This window comes from Apodemus sylvaticus, chromosome 9, assembly GCF_947179515.1.
Source record: "Apodemus sylvaticus chromosome 9, mApoSyl1.1, whole genome shotgun sequence".
NCBI classification, from domain to species: domain Eukaryota; kingdom Metazoa; phylum Chordata; class Mammalia; order Rodentia; family Muridae; genus Apodemus; species Apodemus sylvaticus.
Window position 1 is genome coordinate 20,883,638 of NC_067480.1, and position 21,760 is coordinate 20,905,397.

The window sequence follows — 21,760 nt, forward strand, 5'->3', positions numbered from 1 at the left end:
GCGGGCAGGTTCAGCTGGGCGCCACCGGGTACCTCTCCTCTGTGAAGGAAAGGCACCGCTGAGCGAGGGGGTGCTGCACCCGATTACAGGCGTCCGTCTCCCACCTCTCACTGGTGATGTCACAGCCCAGTCCCAGCCCCCTCCCGCTCCAGCCTCGTCTCTTCTGCAGCCGCTACGCCCGCCCGCCCGTCCTTCTCCCTGTGCGACAAACCAGCTGACGGCTGAGGCTCGGACGCAGCGAGCAGCCAACCAGCGCATCGGGAGGGGCTTGGGGCGGGCCGGGCTGGGGGGCGCGGAGCTCATCACGCGGTGCAGCCGTCACAGCACCGAGAGCAGCCAGCAAGAAGCATCAGTTTCAGGCTCGGGGACCCTCTCCGGTACCGGTGCCCATGCACAGCCATCACCAGTGACGCCTGAGAGGTAAGGACACTGCCCAGTCGGCCTGTCGCCATCCGCACTCACCATCCGCCACCTGTCCCTGGCATCCGGCACCCGCACTAAATGTGCCTCGGGTGGGAGATTCCGGGCCAACGCCAATGTCCTTGTCGCAGCCCGAAGCGCGGGCTTGGAGCTGCGGCTTCCCTTCCCCCCGACCTTCCTCCGCCTCTTAGAAGAACAAAGGGGCGAATTCAGGGGTGTCGGTGCTTCCTGAGAAGCTTTTCAGGGGTCCCAGAATAGACTCCTTTGCTGAGGCTCGACCCTTGGCCCATGTGGGTGGAGGTCGCCAGCTAGAGAAGCAAGCAGATCTGGGCACAGCCTCCTTTCTTCCATATCCCTCCCTCCACTGCAGAGGAGCTACCCAGAGGGATGCGACGGAATCGCGGGGGAGGGGAGGCAGAGGTGCCGAGTAGGGGCCAGGAAGAGGCTGAGGGGTGTCGTGATGGGGCGCGGCTGCGGATCCGGGCCCTAGGGGGAGAGTGCGCGGGGCAGCCGCTCTGGTCCCCGGCGGGGGAGGGCAGATGCTGGAGCCGACAGCAAAACAGGCGGGCAGGGCGTGGGATGCGGCGCCCCGGCCAGGCCACCGGCTTAATGCGCACTTGGTGACTGCCCATCACTCCTAGTGCTCTCGACGCTCCTCCCCTCCCCCCGAGACCCCATTTCCATTCCAGAAAAGACACTGTGCAGGAGGAACCACCCGCAGACACGCCTGGCGGCTACAAAGCCAGTGCCCCAGTAACAGGTGTGGTCCCGGGCTAGAGGGAGGGGGCTTAGGGACGCGAAGTCTGGGCTGACAGAGGTCTCCGGGCGTCTGGCGTCAGTTGTCTAGGAACACTGTGAAGACCCTCGCATTCCCTCATTAAGCCACTCCTCTCCCCAACTGCTTCCCTGGGGAAGGCCACCGCCCTCTGCTCCCGAAGGGGCAGGGACCACATTAGGGCTAAGGGAGAGGGTGGGTCTGCGGTGCAGTGAGGTGCAGGCTGCTGGGGGCCGCAGGAGCGGGAGGGGGAGGGGACAGAGGGATTGCCAAGTCATGGGGCCTGCTGGGCGCCGGCGCGACGTCGCCCGGGCGCGGACCCGATGCGCGCCCACGTCCCCAGGAATGGGGAATTTTTTTCCCCCAGTAGGGATCAGAGGACCCGTCCCCCAGCGGCTAGCCTTCCTAAGAGGGGACCGCATTGCTGGGATTAAAGGCCTGCTAGGGCAAGCGGATTGGATCAAGCGGCTGCTGGTGGAGGAGGTGCTGGGAGTCGCTGCTGCGCGCAGGGCTAGTGCTAGTCCAATCCTGGGGACCCGCAGCCTCAGCGCAAGCTCCCGCCGAAGCCGCGGTCACTCCGAGCTGGCCGAAGGTGGCTGCCAGGGCAACGTGCCCAGCGCCTGTCTAAGGAGGCAGCACCGGCTGCAGGGAAGCTGTGGGGTTCAGGGGGGCTGGGGCCGCACCTGCGGCGGCCATTTTGCAGGTGTGGCTAGTCACCTGCCCTAGTCAGGCTGTAGGGAAGGGGTGGATGGACAGGGCAGGCGTGGAGCCGGCAGCAGGGTGAGGTGGGCTGCAGGGTCCAAGGCAGGTCTCAGATCTTTTGCTCTGCGCCAGTGTGGTCCTCGGGAGGTTCCTTGCTTTTGGTGGGTGGGGTCACAAAACCAGGTCTTCTTAGGCAGAAGGTGGCAGGAATCTCAGGGTCCTCTGCGTGTAAAACCTGGGGAGAGCCCTGTTCCCAAAGCAGGGGACCCCCCTACTCTTGTAGTGAGGGTGAATCTGAAGGACAGATTGTCCTTCTTGGCTTGTGGGCCACTGGTCATAGAGGCTGCTTTCAGAGGTCCCAGTGTGAGAGTGAGAGCTGGCAATATGACTGTGGGGTCTGTCCCCCGGCCCCACCCCCGGCCCCACCCCCGGCCCCCGTACTGCTCAGGCTGGGTGGATGTTCTAATGCCCTACTCAGAAGGAGCGTGGAACCTGCAGACTGCACCAGCCTCAGACAGGTGGAGACCTGCGCTCTGCACAAAGCCAGAGCTGATGTGTTGGATTCAGTCCCAGGCCAGTAAGCGGGGATTAGGTGGTCTCAGGATCCAGCCTGTTCTGACTCTTCCGTCGAGTGTATGTTTTGTAAATGTAGCTGGGCAGTCCTCCCATGGGCTTTTGTGCAGGGTTTGGGGGAGGGGCAGCAAAGACAGGGTAGCAGATGAGGCTGACCAGCGCTGGGAAAATCCCAGGAGGACAAGGAGGATTCAAGGAGCATCATTCTGCAGAAACAACAACAACAACAAACAACAACAACAACAACAACAAAAACCTGTACCCTAGCCAAGCCTTTGGGCAGAGTCCATCTCTCTAAGAACTGGGAGGGGCTCAGTGATCACCTGTGGACAGGGATGGCCCTGGACCACTGAACTGTCATATGAACATGTGATTTGCAGTGTCTAGAGGTTTATGTGTTCCTTAGGACACGGGCAAAACCAGGGCTCTTAGATCTAGGAACAGAGCTTCCCACTGCCCACACTGGACAGTACAGAGACTCCCCAGCCGCACCTGCTGTACCTGGCCTGCTTACCGCTTCACTCCTGAGCCCAAACCAGGGTCATGAGCCCACCCTTGGCCTCACTGACTACTACTCTCCTAGGCTCATGGTGACTCAAGGAAGAAGGGCTAGCTAGCTAGCCAATCCTGCAGGTGACGGTGCTGCAGGGACAGAGGACCCAGTCAAGGTCAGCAGCAAAGGCCATCCTGATTCCTTTGCCTCCTGACTCCTCTCAGGGCCCCACCCCCCTTGTCCCTTCAGCTGGTACTTTGCTCCTGAGCTACCTTCAGCAAAGCCTTTACAGCCTGCCTCTAATCTTAGCCCAGGAGTAGAGTGAACAGGCCAAGGCATTCGGATGGTCTGGAAGTTCCCCCCCCCCCAACCCTCACCCCATGTTGTCTCCTGCGCACATTTCAGGACTCACGTGCAACTACTCAGATATCCTTAGTCCTACCCAATGCCAGGAACCCACAGCGATGACAGCCCAGGTTCTAGAAAGAGGCTGGCAACTAGGACCAGGGACACTAAGTAGCCGAGAATCCCCCTGCTCCGGCTGCCCATGTCCTTAGAAGCTGGTTCCCACCGAGCTCATCCAACCTCTCAACATCCTGGTTTGAGATGCTGATAAATCACCTAAGGGTGGCTGGCAGGCAGAGACAGAATCAAGAGTTCCAGCACTCATCTAGGACTTCCTGGATTACCACTAACCTTGTGCTGGGACAGACCATAAGTCAGCTCAAAGGGTCAGGAGCAGCCAGAGTCATTGAGACTCTAAGGGCTTTATCTTCCCCACATTCACCTCGTGGGGCTGGCCACACACACCAGATATAAACCCCATAGCAGTTTACATGTGTACACACCTGCATATGTCACACGCGCACACACACAAACACATGTGTAGACACACATACATTCAGCATCCCTGGATTGCTGGATTCTTGTTTGTTGTTGGTTTGATTTTGTTTTTGGTTTTTGTCCTGTCTGAATCTTTTCTGAATAGCTCTCTTCTCCCAGCCTTAGATCTTCCTAAGGTGTCTTGGGTGCTGCCTCCTTCAGAAAGCTTGCTGTAAGCCAGCAGCACAGAGGATGCAGACCACACCCCTCCTCATCTCTCCTCTCCCTTCTAGGCTTGGGGCTAGGAAGAGAGTAGGGGAAATATATATGACATAGGCTGAGCTATGCTATTGTGCATTCCATTACCTGACGCTCTCAGATGCCAGCGAGGAAACAATAGGATGCCCATTTCTCAGATGCAGACCGCGGGGGCTCCGGAGAAGTCATGCTTGACATTTCCAGACTCCAACCCATTGCTGCTCTTTTAGTGCCTTCTGTCGGCCTTCCACCCCCTCATCTGTCCTCCCTCATTCTCTTACATCCCCACTCCTCACTCCTTCCAGGAGAGTGGGCAACATAGTGTCACCTCCTTCCATCCAGTAAGACTCAGTGACTACCATCTTTGATATCAAAAGCTCAGGGTTAGCAGCCGGCTACACTGTCATCTGGGGTCATCTTGGGTCTGTGAATTTTTGAGGCTGGCTTGACAGGACTTCCTTCTCTTTAGGTGGCCCTGGCTGTCCCCATGGTCCCCTCCCCTTGAAAGACAGAGATGCCCAGAAATGGCCTAGAGGGATGCCAGGACTCCCTACATCCACTCACTTTCAAGTGAGCCTTAATGACCTATCGCCTGTTACCAGTTCAAAGTAAGACCCTTAGACAGGGCCCGTAGCCATCAGCTCCTGAGGCTGCTGCCCTGGGCGGGGGGCGCAGTAGCTTTGGGTGACTGGCTCTTACTTTCTGCTCACTTCTCAGTCTAGAGCCACGGGCTGCAGGTCCCCAGCATGGGGCAGGACTATAGCAACTACAATAGGCGATTCCAGGGCATGGAGGAACATCGTCCTGCAGTCTTGATTGCCTGTGCATTACCTCTGTACTTTGGCAGGCCTCTCTCTTTTTTAAATACATATTTCTAAATTTAATTTTATGCCTACATGTGTTTTGTTTGCATGTATGTCTGTACCAGGAGGCCAGAAGACAGTGTCCCTGAACTGGAGTTACAGATGTTTGTGAGCCACTGTGTGGGTACTAAGAATTGAATCTATTCATCCTTCGGAAGAGTAGTCAGTGCTCTTAACCATTGAGCCATCTCTACAGCCCCTGGCAATACTTTCTTGGTCAGGGGTTTCTATTCTCTAGACCCCAGATATCCTTGTCTTTAATTAAGTGGGTTTCTTTTGTCTCCAGAGTTCCACAGCTCTGCTGAGACCCCTCTTTCCTGACACCCCAGGCCTGGGCACCACCTCCCTGTCTGACTGATAACTATTAGCCTAAGGTACATCACCTTCTTCCAGTTGGTCCCTGCCTCTTGTCAACTCAAACCTCTGACTCTTGGCCCCCTTGGCTGTCTATTGATGGTTTTCTATCTTGCTTGGCTGGGGCACATCCTCGTGAGACTGATTATTACTGACGCACGAATCCGTGAGTGTGAGAGCCTCTGTTCCATCCTCACCCTGGCACTGAGTCATTTCCTCAAAACTCTGGAGGATGTGGCTTCGCAGGCCTGGTCATCCAGGTGGGTATGAGAGTCTTCATCGGTAACTCTCCTTCATCTTCATTTTCCATGGGGTTTTAGCCATGTGCTTGGATAATGTCTCAGTGGTGTTATGTTCAATGATGCTTCTGGGCCATTTCAATGGAAGATCAGATCTCTATGGATTTTCGGTCTTCCCATCCTTTCTTCCTCGGATTCCAGTGTTGCTGCCTTCTTTTCTGTTTCACGGGAAACTTTTAGACATCGCTTTCCAGTTTTTGGATTGAAACTCTGTATGTCACCCTTCTTACATTCTGCCTCTACCGAATTGCCTTTGTTGACTCAACTGCTTCCATCTCAGCGTCCTGCCCCATAGTTGAAGATGGCTCTCTTTCTAAAGTGCTTGAGTATGGAAGCCGAGACGTCATTGGCTTGTTTAGCGAGTCTGTGGCTTCCCTTTCCTATGGGGACCGTTTTCTGCTGCTTCCCTCAAGTTCAACACTTTGCACATTCGCTCTCCTCCTAGATCTCCTCCCAGAGGAATGTTTATGATTCCTCTGCTTCCTCTAAGCCGGGCTCTGCCTGGAGCAGGGATCCTTTGCAGGCTCAGGCCCAGGTGATAGAGTAGCTGCTGCCAACTTAGCTACCCAGCACCAGAGTTTTGGTCCCAGCCTCTGCCCTGAAGGCTGTGTGCACTCTTTAATATTTGTGGGGGGAAAGCCTACAGCTGCCTGCAGATGGTCCCAATAGCACTACCTGTTCTGAGGTGGATGGTGGCAGTGGGGTAGAGTTTCAGGGTGAGCAATATGCCTCTTACCTTCCTCTGGATTCTTTGGGTGCCCAAACATGAACCCTGAGAAGAGTACCACACGGGCACCACCCCCACCCCCAGCCTTTGATTCATTGTATCACTTCAGAGCATTCATGGTCTTTATTCTCTTGCTAGGATGTCCCTACTGGCTTTCTCCCGTTTTCTGTAGTCTCAGTGTGACTGGCAGGTGTGTGTGCCTGCCAGTGTGATTGTCAGTTGGCTAAGGGTTCCCTCCTCACTCTTTGCGGGTTTTGGGTGTGGCCTGCCTTTGACTCTGTTTATCCGTTGAGATATGAAGAAAACTCTATTTCAGATTTTCCCATCTCATATTCTTCGAAATGATTCAGTGTTCGAGAAGAGGAGCCTGTTGATGCCATGTTCTTCAATGTCTCTGGCATGTGTGTGTGTGTGTGTGTGTGTCTGTATCAGCTGACTGTCTTCTCTCAAAGGTAGGTAGATCACTAGGTAAAGACTACGGGGTTGCTAGGGAGGCCCTCACGTATTCTCTGCAGAGTCTCATCCTTCCCTGGTGGCCAAGAACACCTGCTACTCATCCTCATCCTCACCCAACCTGTCTGCCTTCTGCATGTGACCTGATTCAAGTTCTGTAGCTATCATGCAATACCTGAGACCATATAACTACTAAAACAATCAAAAGAGCATGGTGTCTGCCTTCCCTCAGCTATGATGAAGGACGTATACTGCAGCTAACAGCTACAACTATCCCACTCAAGACAGAACAAGTGTGCCCGAGATTTTGTATTAAAGTCATTGCCGTGGTGAGCCTTTAACTCATGAAATCCATGAATGATTCGTTTCCTCCTCCTAAAAAGATGTGTTAGCACACAGCTCGGGGGAAAGATGTGTTAGCACACAGCTCGGGGGGAAAGATGTGTTAGCACACAGCTCGGGGGAAAGATGTGTTAGCGCACAGCTCGGGGGAAAGATGTGTTAGCACACGGCTCTGGGGAAAGATGTGTTAGCACATGGCTCTGGGGATTAGGTTCGAGCCATGGCCGTGCTCTTAGCCATTGCATCATGGTTGTCTCCTGCCCACTGTCCACAGAGATTTGACATTTCCTTGTTCTCCCTGTGCACAGCCCTGTCCCATGTTGATACAGAAACCTGGAATATACAGATGCAACTTGGTCCATGCCACTCTCGGACGCTGGTAGTAATGCCCCTGGTGTCCCAGTGTGGACTATGTTCCCTGGCTTGGGAGCCCCCCAAGGCAGCTCAGTTTCCCTTTGACTCTGCCATTCCCACACTCCACATTAGGCTTCCCCACCACTGTGCACGTTGCCTTTGAGAGAGCTCACCCTTTCCCCACCCTCAGGAGTGTAGCCTGATGGTGTTACCCTGACTACTTTACAAAAATTAAATATATAGGTATTTGCTATCTTGTGTGTTTGTGTGTATGTGTGTGTGCATGCACACATGTGTGCAGGTGTTTGTGAGCATGTGTGTACACGCAGAGGTATGCAGAGGTCAGAGGAGGGTTTGGGTGTCCTGCTCTTCTCTTCCCCATCTTGCTCTTTTGACTAAGAGTCCCTTACTGACTCTAACTCACCATTTTTTCAGCCAGGCTGGTGTGGATGGATTTCTATCCCTCCCTGCATCACCTGTCTGTCTGTTTATCTATCTATCTATCTATCTATCTATCTATCTATCTATCTATCTATCTATCTATCTTATCTATCATCTATCTATTATCCATCTACCAATCTATCCATCTATTTATCTATCATCCCTCTATCTATCTATCTACCTATCATCTATCTATTATTCATCTATTTATCATCCTTCTATCTACCTATCTAATCTATCATCCATCTATCATCTATTATCCATCCATCCATTCATTTATCCATCTCTCATCTATTTATCTCATCTATCTATCTATCCATCCATCCATCCATTCATCCATCTACCTACCTACCTATCATCTATCTATCTAATCTACCATCCATCTATCATTTATCTATCATCTGTTCACCTATCTATCTAATTTATAATCCATCTATCCATCTGTCATCTCTCTATCATCCATCCACCTCTGTCCGTCCACCCACCCACCCATCCATCCACTTGAGATCACAGGTAGCTCTGAATGTTCCTGAACTTGCTATGAGTGGACGATGATCTTAGACCTCCTCATCTTTTTGTCTCCCTTTCATGGGATTACAGGAGTTGGTTCACCTCAGCCAGCTTCCCACTCAGTCCCAGTACTGCATTGTATCTCCTGACTTACATGCCAAGACTCCATGTGCACGCTTAAAACCCCACAGAGACCTGTTTTTCCTATACACGTGCATCTGATAAACTTTAGTTTATGGAATGAGCACAGTGAAGGTTAGCATTGGTTCGTAATACAGTGAAGCTATTATAATAACAAACCTTAACTGATTTAAAGCATGGAAAGGGCTAATTTTCCGAATTTCCCTTTAATATTCTTTGGTTGTGGTTGACCCCAGGTAGCAGACTCCAAATGTGGTATCTGCTCTTACAACAAACACCCAAGAGAATTGATTTACAAAGGGAGAAGGTTTAGTAAGGTTCAGAGTTTAGGTCCAAGGCTGCATGGACGCATTGCTTTGGGCCTGCGTGGAGATATCAAGGCAGGAGTTCACTATGAAAAAGTCCATTTTTTACCTCGTGTTTAGGAGAGGAGAAGAGAAGGACTAGGGCCTTTTCCAGTCAAGTACTTCCTCAGTGACTGGAAGACCACCCATTACGTCCTCTCCTCCCAGTAGTATAAGCAGGAGTCACATGGTCCAGATGCAAACTGTAGCCCCAGGACAGTGAGTCAGTGGTCTGTTTCCCTTCAGTCTTGTTACAGCCGCCCCTAGTATCTTTTTCTCCCACACACATTTTTAGAAGCAAGTTGCCAAGTTTTAGAAAAGAGATTAAGAGATCATTTCAAATTTTGCTGAAGTTCTAGATTAATTTACATAAAAGTCAACATTCTTGAAATTTTTGTTTTTCACAAAAGGTCATAACTCAGGACGGGGAGGTGGCTCAGTGGTGCCAGGCAAACAGGATGGTTCGAATTTAACCCCCAGCACCAATGCTTGCGACCTAAGTGCTGTGGAGACAGGGGCAGGAAGGCTCCTGGGGCACACAAGACAGCCAGTCTTGCTGAATGGGCGGAGCTACAGGTTCTGTGAGACCTCTGCTCTCCGCATGCGCCTGCAGGCACCCCCACCCCCAAACACACACACAGGTGCACTAAATCAGAAAGGAAAAGGTCATCGTTCTTCATTTAGATCTTCTGTCATGTTTTTGGCCAAGTTTTAAATTTTTCTTCGTGAAAATTTCATGGGATCTTTAGTGATGATCTTTAGGTGCTTTGTAGTTTGGTTATTACTTTAAATGGTATTGTAGAATTTTTCTGATTCTTTGGCCTGGTGTGAATCCACAGGCAGATTTCCAACAGTGCTGCTGAAGCTTTGCACTTACAATTTGAGGGAAATCTTGGCATCTATGCAAATGAGCGAATAGACTGAGTGGTGACTATCTGTGCGCTCTTTCTCTCTCTCTCTCTGTCTCTCTCTGTCTCTCAGTCTGTCTGTCTGTCTCTCTCTGTCTCTCTGTCTCTCTCTGTCTCACTCTCTGTCTCTCTGTCTCTGTCTCTCTCTGTCTGTCTCTCTCTTTGTCTCTCTTTCTCTGTCTCTCTGTCTCTGTATCTCTGTCTCTGTCTGTCTGTCTCTCTCTGTCTCTCAGTCTGTCTGTCTGTCTGTCTCTCTCTGTCTCTCTGTCTCTCTCTGTCTCTCTCTCTGTCTCTCTGTCTCTGTCTGTCTGTCTGTCTGTCTCTCTCTGTCTCTCAGTCTGTCTGTCTGTCTCTCTGTCTCTCTCTGTCTCTCTGTCTATCTGTCTCTCTCTCTATCTCTCTGTCTCTGTATCTCTGTCTCTCTGTCTGTCTCTCTCTCTCTCTGTCTGTCTTTCTCTGTCTCTGTCTGTCTCTCTCTCTCTCAGCCTCTCAGCTCTGTTTATTGTTTTTCCTGTCTTACTGTGTGGCTGGAACCTCTGTAACAGTTAAGCAAAAATGATCCTAAATTTTTTATAGATGGGACATTATTTTCCAAGTCACTGACAAGTGTAATGTTTGGGTGGGTTTCAGTAGATGGCTTCTGTGATTTAAAAATCAATTTTCTTCAAATATTACTGTGAGAGCTATCATACGTGGGTATAGAAGACAACTGATTTATTTTTTATTTTTTAAAATAAAATAAACTATTGATTATTTAAAATATTTTAAAAATAAATTAAATGATTTATTATTTATTTTTTAAAATAGCTGTTGAGGGTGTCATTTATTCCCCCATTTTTGGGGGGATATGTGATGAATCACAATGGCAGATGCCATTGTTAAGATTTATCCCAATGTTTCAAGAGTTCCAGGTTTTCTTAATAATTAAGTTTTTAAAATTAGATTTTCCTACTTATCTGTTGTATGTGTTTGTGCACTTGAGAGGCATGGCCATGTCTGTGGAGTCCCGAAGACAACCTCTGTCAGTTGGTTCTCTCCTTGCACCATGTGGTGTCTATCATTGAACTCAGATGGCTGACTTAGTGGCAAGTGCCTCAAACCACGGAGCTCTCTTGCCATTCCAGAGCTAATTCATTGGGACTGAATCTATGTTCATAAGTATTATCTATTTTTCCAATTTCCCTTGTTTAATTTGTCACCAAAGTTATGTTATTCCCAGTGAATATATTGGAAATATATACTTTCTCTCTGCATCCCTCTTTCTTGCAAAGTCTATATAAAATTTGAATTACTGGGGCTACACAGATGGCTCGGTGATTAAGAACATTGACTGCTCTTCCAGAGGTTCTGAGTTCAATTTACAGAAACCACATAATGGCCCACAACCATCTGTAATGGGATCTGATGCCCTCTTCTGGCATGCAGGTATACATGCAGATAGAGCACTCGTATACATTAAATAAATAAATCTTTTGAAAAAATTTTGAATTATAGTTTTTAAAATGTATAGTACGACACACTTTTAAAGTACTACTAGTTTTTCTGAAAAATGTATATTATTATATAATTATAATTTTACATAATAATTATAACACAATAATTATTATTTATATTATTTAATTTAGTTCTTTTCTTAAAGTAGAGTCTTGCTCTGTTACCCAGATTGGTATCAATTTCCTGGACTCAATTGAATCCTGCCTCAGTCTCCTCACTGCAGGAAATGCAGTCACACATTACAGTGCTGGGCTTGTGGGTAAATTTTTAAATAATTGATTCAATTTTATCTTAATAACACAGAAAAATATGGCTTTGCTGACTGGCTTTTCCTTAGTTACAGCTCTTCCTGCTTCTTGGCACATCTAATATCTATTGGCTCTAAGTGGGTTTTTTTTTCCTACTGTGGTTCTGAGTTAGACACTTTCCCTCTAGAGCACATTGGATGCTGTTCTGGCTGCAGCTCTCTAGAGGGACTGCTTGGCCCATTGAAGCCCATTAAACCTTGCTAGAGTAGATATCTAGGGTAGACTTCCTACAGAGAGCAGTAGAGTCACCCAAAGAACACAGGATTCTTTGGTGTCTCTCCGGAATCCCTGGGGTGGAGAGGACTCTGTATCTTGGCTGACTGCATCACAAACACCCCCTCACTTGGTACAAGCTTTGGGGATTGTTTAGCCTTCAGCTGCTCTGTCCTTTGTCTCTGGCTCACATGGCCATGGATTATCACTGCAAGGTTCAGGGGAACCACTGGCAAATATTTAGAGTTGTGAGCAGAACTATCTTCCTTTCCAGAATTATCCAACCTCCCCACCCACCCAAACTCTTGAGAGCTAAGTCTGGTCCCTGTGACTCCATCCTGGTTGGAAGTGGAAGCTCCCATTATGGTTGCTAATAGTATTTTTGTTATTGTTTGAGAATTTCTGTAGCTTCTTCACGACTTCTTTGGTGTATCCATTATTTAAAACCTTACTTGTAAAATTTCTAAATAGGTGGGTTAGGTTTTTTTGTTGTTAATATTTAGTTTGTTTTCAAGGGAAGTGATCCATTTGATACAATCTAAGTTACTGAGAGTTACTTTGTGGCCTGCTAAGTTTAAATTTCTAAAAGTTCACATTTTACCCTATTGTTTTCTGTTACTGCTTTCTTCAGTAAACGTCATGGCAACTGTGTCTGGACATTTAAAACTCTAGCATCATTCAGGGTGTCACCCCTGCCTGCTTCCACACCCTGCCTCTCTCCTTTGACTCTAGTAAAATTAATTACTTGGCAAGCTATGCTTTTGAGCTTACATGTGTCTGACTGTCTGCACTGGGGACTTTATGAGTGGTGGCACTTTGCAGGAGACCTGTGACTGTTCTCACAGGGGCTTCAGACTTGATCAGTTCAGGTATCATGGCTCTCAACTGGAAACTGCAACTCCGTGAGGACCAGCCATGGCCTCAGGCCCTTAGACACTCTTGCTTTGCCATTCTTCGTGTCCTTGTGCCTCCACATCATTGGAACAATCCTCTGTGTGCGTCCCTTTAATAGGAGACCCATCCGTCCAGCCTCCGCAGTCACTGAGGGTGGAGCTTTGAAGGCTCGCTGTCCTGTGGTAGTGCTTGTAGTCATGAGTGGTCCCAGTTCTCTGGTGCCTGGCATCCACCAGGGCATTTGCCTTCCTGCTGATGTGGCACCCTTATTTCGGGAGTGCTGGTTATGCACTTTCCATTCATTTCTGTTTCCTGAATAGTTTTCTCACTTGGTTCTGATGTGTTATTTGTCCTGGATTTCCAGGTGCTCTGTAATGTGGGCCAGAGGTGGCTGTCACCTCTACTGTTTTTCTCTCTATTGAGAAATGTCCATTTTAGTGAGAAAAATTACTCTTGTCTTCACACACACACACACACACACACACACACACACACACACACACACACATTTGACAACCAAAATTGAGTCTTTTGTTCTTGTGTGCTTGGAAAATGTGGCTCAGGCTCCAAACCTCCTACGTCAGCTTCCTAAGTGCTGGGATTACAGATGTGTGTGTGTGTGTGTGTGTGTGTGTGAGATGACACCCAATTGGTTTTTCAAGGAAGAGTTTCTCTGTGTAGCCCTGGCTGTCCTGAAACTCATTATGTAGACCAGGCTGGCCTTGAACTGACAGAGACCCATCTACTTCTGCCTCCCCAGGCTAAAAATAATTTTTTAAGTTAATATGCACCCAGAAAAATCAAACAATGTACCAAATTTATTTAGAAAAGTCACCAGTTTTTATTTTCTGACTCAATTATTTCACCCGTGTAGTTTTTTTTTTTTTAACACTTTCTTTAGCAAAATAATGGGATTACCCAGTCACTTCTCTCTGTTTTAAGCATTGTGTGAGGAGACAGTTAAAGTGTTTACCGTGTTTTGTTTATTTCAAAGTCTCAGTTTTAGTGTTCACTTATTCATGTTCTCTACCCTGAAATTCTATTGGAAAAGAAAGTGAACCAGACCTAAAGATGAGAGCTGGGCTTTCCGTGAGGATGGCGAGCAGCGGGGATCACAGAACTACAGAACAGCCAAAGCAGTGCACATCAAAAGGACGAGAGCCCATCAAGAAAAAATAAACCTTTATAAGAGAAAGAAACGATGAGCCCTTAAAAAGAGAAATGCTTGATGAATGTAGAAGTCAAAATCTTCAACCAAATACTCAGCAAGCCAAACCAGGGCAGACATTTTCCCCAACATTGCCCTGTAATGATAAACATGGAGAGACTGCTCAGTACTCGAGAGGTCTATTGCTCTTGCAGAAGCTCAGTTCCCAGCACCCCACTATGTTTCACAACCATCTATAACTCCAGTGTTCCTTCCATGCATTGGGAAGATAATATAGCACAGTCAAATGACATTCTTTGCAGAGATGCAAAGATAGCTCAATATCTGCCACCAAAGCCAGTCACTACCATCAACAAAATGAAGGACAAAATGTCGTCTCACTAGATGAAGCATGGCAGGTGATAAAATTCAACATCCTTTATGAACAAACAAAGCACACCTAACAAATTAGATTCATAACAAACATACTAGTGACAAAGACCTTTACGAATAAGCTTGCAACTAACAGTCCATGCAATGGGGAAAAGCTGGGAGCTTGTTCAGCACCGACCAAGGCAAAGTGCTATCTTTACCACTTTCTTTTACATTTTTTTTAGATGTATTTACTTTAGGTATTTGAATGTTGCTTGTATGCATGCATGTCTGGTACTCACAGAGGTCAGAAGAGGTCACTGGATTCCCTGGAACTGGAGTTACAGGTGGCTGTGAGCCATAGTGGGGTGCTGGGAACTGGATCTCTGCAAGAGCAACGAGTGCTCTCGACCCCTGAGCAGTCTCTCTCCATTTTCTTTTCTTTTCTTTTCTTTTTTTATTTATTTTCTATATTCTTTGTTTACATTCTAAAAGCTTTCCCCTTTCCCAGTCCCCCCGCCCCCCATATGTCCCATAAGTCCTCTTCTCTCCATCCATTCTCCTGTCTTTCCCACTCCCTTTTCTCTGTCCTGGTACTCCCCTACAATGCTAGATCAAGCCTTTCCAGGATTAGGGCCCTCTTCTTCCTTTGCTGGATACAGGAAACACACCTCAGTGTCAAAGACAAACACTACTTTAGAGTAAAAGGCTGGAAGACAATTTTACAAGCAAACGGTCTCAGGAAACAAGCCGGAGTAGCCATTCTAATATCAGATAAAATTGACTCTCTCCATTTTCATCATTTTACAGTGCAATGCTGGGAAAAATACTACCACGAAATTACAAAACACTGGTGAAAGAGGATATAGTATTTGACACACCCATATCCACCCACCCCTAACACACAGACAGACACACAGACACAAAGACAGACAGATATATTACCCCCCCCCCCACATACAAAGACACACAGGCACACACAGACACATATACACACAGAGACACACCCACCTATCAAAACACACACACTATATTTGTTTATTGGAACAGCTATTTCTGTTAAAATGTCCATATCTTCTGAAGAAATTTAGATTCAATGTAATCCCCATCTAAATGCCAGTGACAACCGGGGCGGCAGCGCATGCGGGTAGTCGCAGCATTTGGGAGGTAGAAGCAAGAGGGCTAGGATGCTTTCAAAGTCATCTTCAGCTACTTAGCAAGTTTGGGGCCAGCAAGGGTTAGAAGAGACCCTGCCTCAAAAATAAATACACCAAGGATATTCTTCAAAGAAAAAAAATGGTATTTATTTACATGGAACCAAAATAAACCCTAAATATCCAAGGCTATCTTGAGCAAAACGAACAAGTCAGAAGGGATTATAATACCTTACTTCAAAATATACTTCCTATCTGTCGTAATCCGAACTTCACAACAGCAACATAAATGCAGATGCACAGGCAAACGGAATGGGATGCAGAGATAGAAGTGAGCCCTGTGTCTGCAGCCTACTGCTTTGGACAAGGGTATAAGGGACAACCACACCCTGGGCTGAGCATGGGAGTGTACTCCTTTAATCCCAGCACGTAGGAGGCAGAAGCAGGTACATCTTTGTGAGTTTGAGGCCAGTCTTGTCTACATAGTGAGTTCTAGGACTTCCAGGACTATCTAGAGAGATCCTATCTCAAAACAAACAAAAACAAACCAAAATTAAACCAACCAACCAACCTACCAAACAAACAAATAACCAACTAACCAATCAACCAACCAACTAACCAACCCACCCACCAACTAACCAACCAACTAACCAATGAACCAACCAACCAACCAACCAACCAACCAACCAACCAACCAACCAACCGATCAACCAAGCAAACTAAAAGGAAACCAAAAAGAATACACACATGGGGAAAAGGACAGTCGTTCATAATGGTGGGTGCTTAGTCCATGTGTAGGAGAATTAAGCTAGACCCTGATTAGTACTAGTCTCTGATTCAGTACTAATAGCTCCAAACAAGTTAAGTACTTACACGTAAGCTCTGACATGTGACTATCCTGATGCCACAGGAGGAATGCTTCTCCACATTACAGTCAGCAAGGAGGCTTTAGAAAAGACCCCAAAGTATAGGAAGCAAAGGCAAGGATAGGCAAATGGGAATCGTTTGGCTGCCGTATAGCAGGAGCAATCAGGAACCACCACCCTGCAGAGTAGGCAGCAGCAAGCTGAGCTGCTCTATCCACGGCAGCTTCCAAGGGTCATGGCTGTGCTAAGCGTTGCTTTTCTGGTGTCTCTGGGCTGCTTTGAGAGAGTAGTAGCTCATTTCCTTCAGTTCTGGAGGCAGGAAGGCCTTGCTGAGGTGTGCTCCCTGTCTGACGCAGACCTGTTGTCTTGGCACCTTCTGGCTATGTCCTCACATGGGAGTGGAAACTGGGTTCTCTTTCTGGCCTCCTTTGCAAGTGAGCCAGGCCACCATGGAGGCCTCACTCTCTTGACTCAACTACTTTCCAGACGTTCCGACACTTTGGAGTTTAGGGTCTCAGTACAGGAATCTGAGAGGGACATTCAGGCTAAGTTTCCCACTCCATCTGACCTCTGACCTCTTTAGCTTTTGGATTTCCACTGCACGATTTCCACTGACTTCCATATTGCTGCTTGTCCTGTCCATTTGTAGTTCTGCCTAGCATCTTCACTTCATTCATTGCATTTTTGTTTTCAGTTTGAGAATTTCCTTGTGATTCTTTTTTTTCCCTTTTTAAAACAAGATTTATTTATTTATTATATGTAAACACAGTGTAGCTGTCTTTAGACACACCAGAAGAGGGTACTAAATCTCATTAAGGATGGTTTTGAGCCACTATGTGGTTGCTGGGATTTGAACTCAGGACCTTCAGAAGAGCAGTCAGTGCTCTTAACCACTGAGCCACCCCTCCAGCCCGTGATTCTTTATAGTTTCCAGACTGGGGCTAGAGACACAGATCTGAAGCTAGAGCGTGTGTTGCCTTTGCAAAGGATCCAGGTTTCGTTCACAGCGCTCTCATGGTGACTCACACCCACCGCATATAACTCCAGGTTGAGAGGGTCTGTATAGTGGTAGAGTGGAGTTTTCTTCTCCCCTTTTGAAATTTTGATTTTCCTCTTCGTGTCCCTTTATGCCCTGCAACTTTTTTGTTTTAATGACATTTCCCAGAGTCTTTAAAAAATTGATTTTTATGTGTATAAAAATTTTTATTTTATGCACATAAGTATTTTGCCTGCATAACTGTGTATATGTGCACCATAGACTTGCCTGGAGAAGATACCAGAAGAAGGCAGTGGATCCTCTGGAACTGGAATTACCAACGACTGTGAAATGCCATGTGGGTGTTGGGAACTGAAGCCAGGTCCTCTGAGGGAGCAGCAAGCTTTTTAAACTGCTGGTCCATCTCTCCAGTCACAAGCCTTGTGACTTTTGATATAAGGGCTTACATTACTAACAGAGATGCCATCCCCACCCTGACATAGCTGTGCTCTCACCTCTTCTAGAAGCTTCCGTCCCAGACCAGTTGAGACCAGGTGACCCTGGCAGGTCTCATCGATGGGGCCCTGTCTGCTGGGCTCTGCTGTACATCTCTGGGCCTCCAAGGCTGTCTTCCATGGCCCCTGTAGTCTGTAGCGCTTGCCTAACACTGTGGAAATCTCTGGCTTTCTGATGCTCCTGGGTTGAGCTCTTACATTCTATACCTTGGGTTCAGAACTTGTCCGATGTCTTCCTGGCAGAGCTGCCTGGGTGTCCACCTTGGCATTCCACGCCCTCTGAGAGCTTGGCTTCCGGTTTGTTTCTCAGCCACAGCACTGCAGGTTTTTCTGTCACTCAGCAACAGCTCTTTGCCTGGAAAGACTCCAGTCTTTCAGCCTCTCGCCCCTGCGTCCAGAATGCAAATGGGCTGGGAGCCAGCACTGTTCAGTGTTTTCCGTCCCTGCGGCTGGCCCCTGTAGCCCCTGCCTAGAATCTTGGCCTGTTCCTCACACCGCTTTAGTAACTTGCTGCAGATTTGAACATTTTATCTGCACCAGATGCCCACCTGTCTGGGACAGGAATGCCAGCCTCCTGAGGCAGTGTTTTGTTCCAGTGGAACAGCTTTGTGTGTTTGTGCTTCCAGAAGAAAGTTCCAGCTTATGGTTAAATGTAGCATAGCCGATCGCCTATACTAACCTTAATTTATTTATTTATTTTTATTTTTTTTGTTCTTAATTTATTTTTCATTGCATGTGTGCAAGTGTTTTGCCTGCATGTATGTCTGTGTACCACATGTGTACAGTGCCCATGAAGGCCAGGAAAGGACATTAGCGCAACAAATGGTTGGGAGCTTCTGTATGGGTTCTGGAACTCAAGCCTGGGTCCTCTGATAGAGCAGCCATGCTCTTACCTGCTCTTCAATTCCCTGATACTGATCTTGTAAGACATTAATAGAGAGAGGGGGGAAGGGGGAGGGAGAGAGAGGGAACTGGAGAGAGGGAGAGGGGGGAAGAGGGAAGAGGGGGGAAGAGGAGGGGGAGGGACAGTTTATAAACCTGCTGTTTCTCCACAGAGCCCCCCCCCCCCCATTTGGGTGTCAGCTTTGATTGTCAGGTTGGCACAGCCTAGACCAGTGGCTCTCAACCTTCCCAATGCTGTGACCCTTTAATACAGTTCCTCATGTTGTGGTGACCCCCAACCATAAAATTATTTTTGTTGCTACTTCATAATGGTAATTTTGCTACAGTTAATGAATTGTGGTGTAAATATCTCTGTGTTTTCTAATGGCCTTAATGACCCCTGTGAAAAGGTCACTAGACCCCCCCATGGGGTCCTGAACCACAGATTGAAAGCCACCGGCCTAGAGTTCATCTGAGAGGAAAACCTGGATTGGGGAGTTGCCTGAATCCCCCAGTGCCACAGGTTGCCTGTGGGTGTGTCTGTGGGAAACTATCTTGATGATTTCTTGATGCGGAGGGACCAGTCCACCGTGGACGGCAACACCCCTAGGACCACAGGCAACCTGTAGCCATGGGTTTTATAAGAAAGCTAGCTGGGTATGAACTACAAGTGAGCCAAGCCGACAAACAGTGTTCTTCTGCCTCAGGTTCCCGCCCCGACCGTCTTCCCTCAGTGATAGATCCTGGCCTGAAAGTATCAGACAATAAATCCTTTCCTCCCCAATGCTGCTTTTGGTCTGTTTTAGCACAGCCAGAGAAATAAAATTAGAGCAGACGCCATGGCCAGCCTTTAAAGGAGCACAGCTTCATGGTGTGTGTGATGGCTGGGGTGGGGCGCGGCCCATTCTTTGTCCTCATTTTTTTTCCCCAAAAGTCCTATCTTGCCAGATTTCACTGAAAATCCTGTTGGAATATCTGGGTCACAGGAATCGAGCATCTGTGCAACTAAATTTGAGGAGAATAAAAAGCTTATGACGTCATCTGTTCTCATAAACATTTTCTTCCTCTCTAATGATTTCCTCTTTCTGGGCCTGGGGGCAGCACAGGATACCGCCCTGAAGGGCACAGGGTGTGCTGCAGCTTATGGGCAGCCCAGGACTGATGTCCTAGGGGCTTCACAGGCTTGCCTGTGCCCACCTTCCTCCCTAGCTAGGATGTCAACACAAGGAAACACGGCCCGGGCCGCCTGCCCTTCTTGGTTTCCCACGCATAGACCTGGAGAAGGTGGTATCAAAGAGCGGCTGGCACCGTGCCTGGGGCTGGCTGAAGGGCCTGGCATGAAGGGGTGAGCTCAAGTCCAGTTCCCACCAGTTTTCATTCTAGGTGGATTTGTCCACCTTCAGTGGTAGGGAGATCTTCCCCTCTCCTGCCGCCTCTGAAGGAACTGCTTACTGAGGGTCCATCAAGTCCCAGTTCCAGCTTATATATGGGATCATTGGCTTCAACCCTGCCCTTTCACACCGGACTCACCCGCAGCCCAGGGTGAATCACATAGCCAGAGGAAGGCAGGACCAGGTCCAGACTGAGACCTGTCCATTTCTAACCCTTGCCTGAAGAATCCTGTAGGTGCAAGGACCTCCACTTTCTTCTTCTTCTTCTTCTTCTTCTTCTTCTTCTTCTTCTTATTATTATTATTATTATTATTATTATTATTATTATTATTATTTGGGTCATATTTTTTGTCCTTCCCCAGCTCCTCCCAGCTCTCTCCCTATTTCTACCCATCCAACTTCATATTCTTTCTCTTAAAAACAAACACAGGGTAGGGGGAATGCTCAGAGGAGAAAGGGAGGTGGGAAGGGGAAAGGATTGTGGGAGGGGTGACTGTGGGGGGGCAGTGAGAGGGATGTAAAGTGAATAAGTAAAAAGATAAAATTAAATTTAAACAAACAAGAAACACACGCAAGTAAACAAAAGCAAAAAACAGTAACACAGTCTGTTTTGTATTGACCAACTATTCCTGAGCGTGCTGCCTGCCCTGGGGTGTGGTTGATGTATCCAGTGTTACTCATGCTCAAAATCCACACAAGTTTAACCAAAACAAAATCCCAGCACCGAGAAAGGGAAGTGGGCACAGAGTCCCATTCATAACCAAGAAGCCATTTTCAAAGGACAGCTTCTGGGAGAGGGGAGACAGTTTCCTTCACTGGAGGGTTACCTTCTTCTTCTGGTGCTGTTGGGCTGCTTACACTCAGCTTAGTTCTGTGCTGTTAAAATTTGTGCCTTTTTCTCCTGTAGCTACCTGCTCCCAGTTCTGGGTCCTGTTGGTTGGTCCCCACATGGTCACTGGGGGAAATCGGAGGGAGTGGAGGAGGAGACAGCCAGGCGACCTTGTACGGCCTCGCTGAACACTGCTCCTAATTTGCGTTTCCCTTTTCCTGAAACAGGTGACTCTGCCCTCTCTGGGGCAAGTGCAGCTGCTGAACTACCAACCAACTCCACAGAAATGGCCGGGGCCTCTGTGAAGGTGGCGGTGCGTGTCCGCCCCTTCAACTCCCGGGAAATGAGCCGAGACTCCAAGTGCATCATTCAGATGTCTGGAAGCACCACCAGTAAGTACTGGTTGTCATGGCTACACCATCAACTTCAGGTGCTGTGGGACCCTGGGACCATGCCTACCAGCCAGACCCAAGAGCCAACCTAGCCTAGGTCCAAGAGTCCTGAGCCTTCCACATCCTCATGGTGTATGGGGGTCTCACCACCGATGAGGGACTGTGGAAACAGCAATTTGTTCTCAGGTTCCGGAAGCCAGACATTCAAAATAAAGGCATGGGCAGGGTGCTTTCCCTCCACTGGGAGACCATGCCTGCTGCCTCTCCAAGCGTCTGCAGGTTGCCTGGCTGTGGCTTGTGGCCACATTGCTCTCACTTCCCCCCCCCCACACACACACACATTGACACGTGTGGCATCCCGGCTCTCCACGTCCCCGTGCTCTGGTTGTTTGAGATAGAGTCTCAGACCACATCTTAAACTGGATTAATAGTCACACTGTAGCCCAGGCTGTCCTTGAACTATTACATCAATTTCATATATTATCATTCCAGGTTGGCCTGAGACACAGGCATGTGCCACCATGCCTGGATGTTATCTCTGTGTCCTC

The 21,760-nt window shown here is 48.2% G+C and overlaps 1 protein-coding gene across 5 annotated transcripts in view; it reads left to right on the top strand.

The window, feature by feature from the left end:
• Positions 1-301: 301 nt before the first annotated feature.
• Positions 302-21,760, top strand: part of Kif1a (kinesin family member 1A) — an 87,887-nt gene continuing 66,428 nt past the window's right edge. For all 5 annotated transcript variants that reach the window (XM_052192381.1, XM_052192383.1, XM_052192382.1 and 2 more), the window contains exons 1-2: positions 302-420; positions 21,048-21,212. In XM_052192381.1, the coding sequence (XP_052048341.1) occupies positions 21,107-21,212 (106 nt within the window). In that variant the 5' untranslated portion in view covers positions 302-420; positions 21,048-21,106. The remainder of the gene's footprint in view (positions 421-21,047; positions 21,213-21,760) is intronic.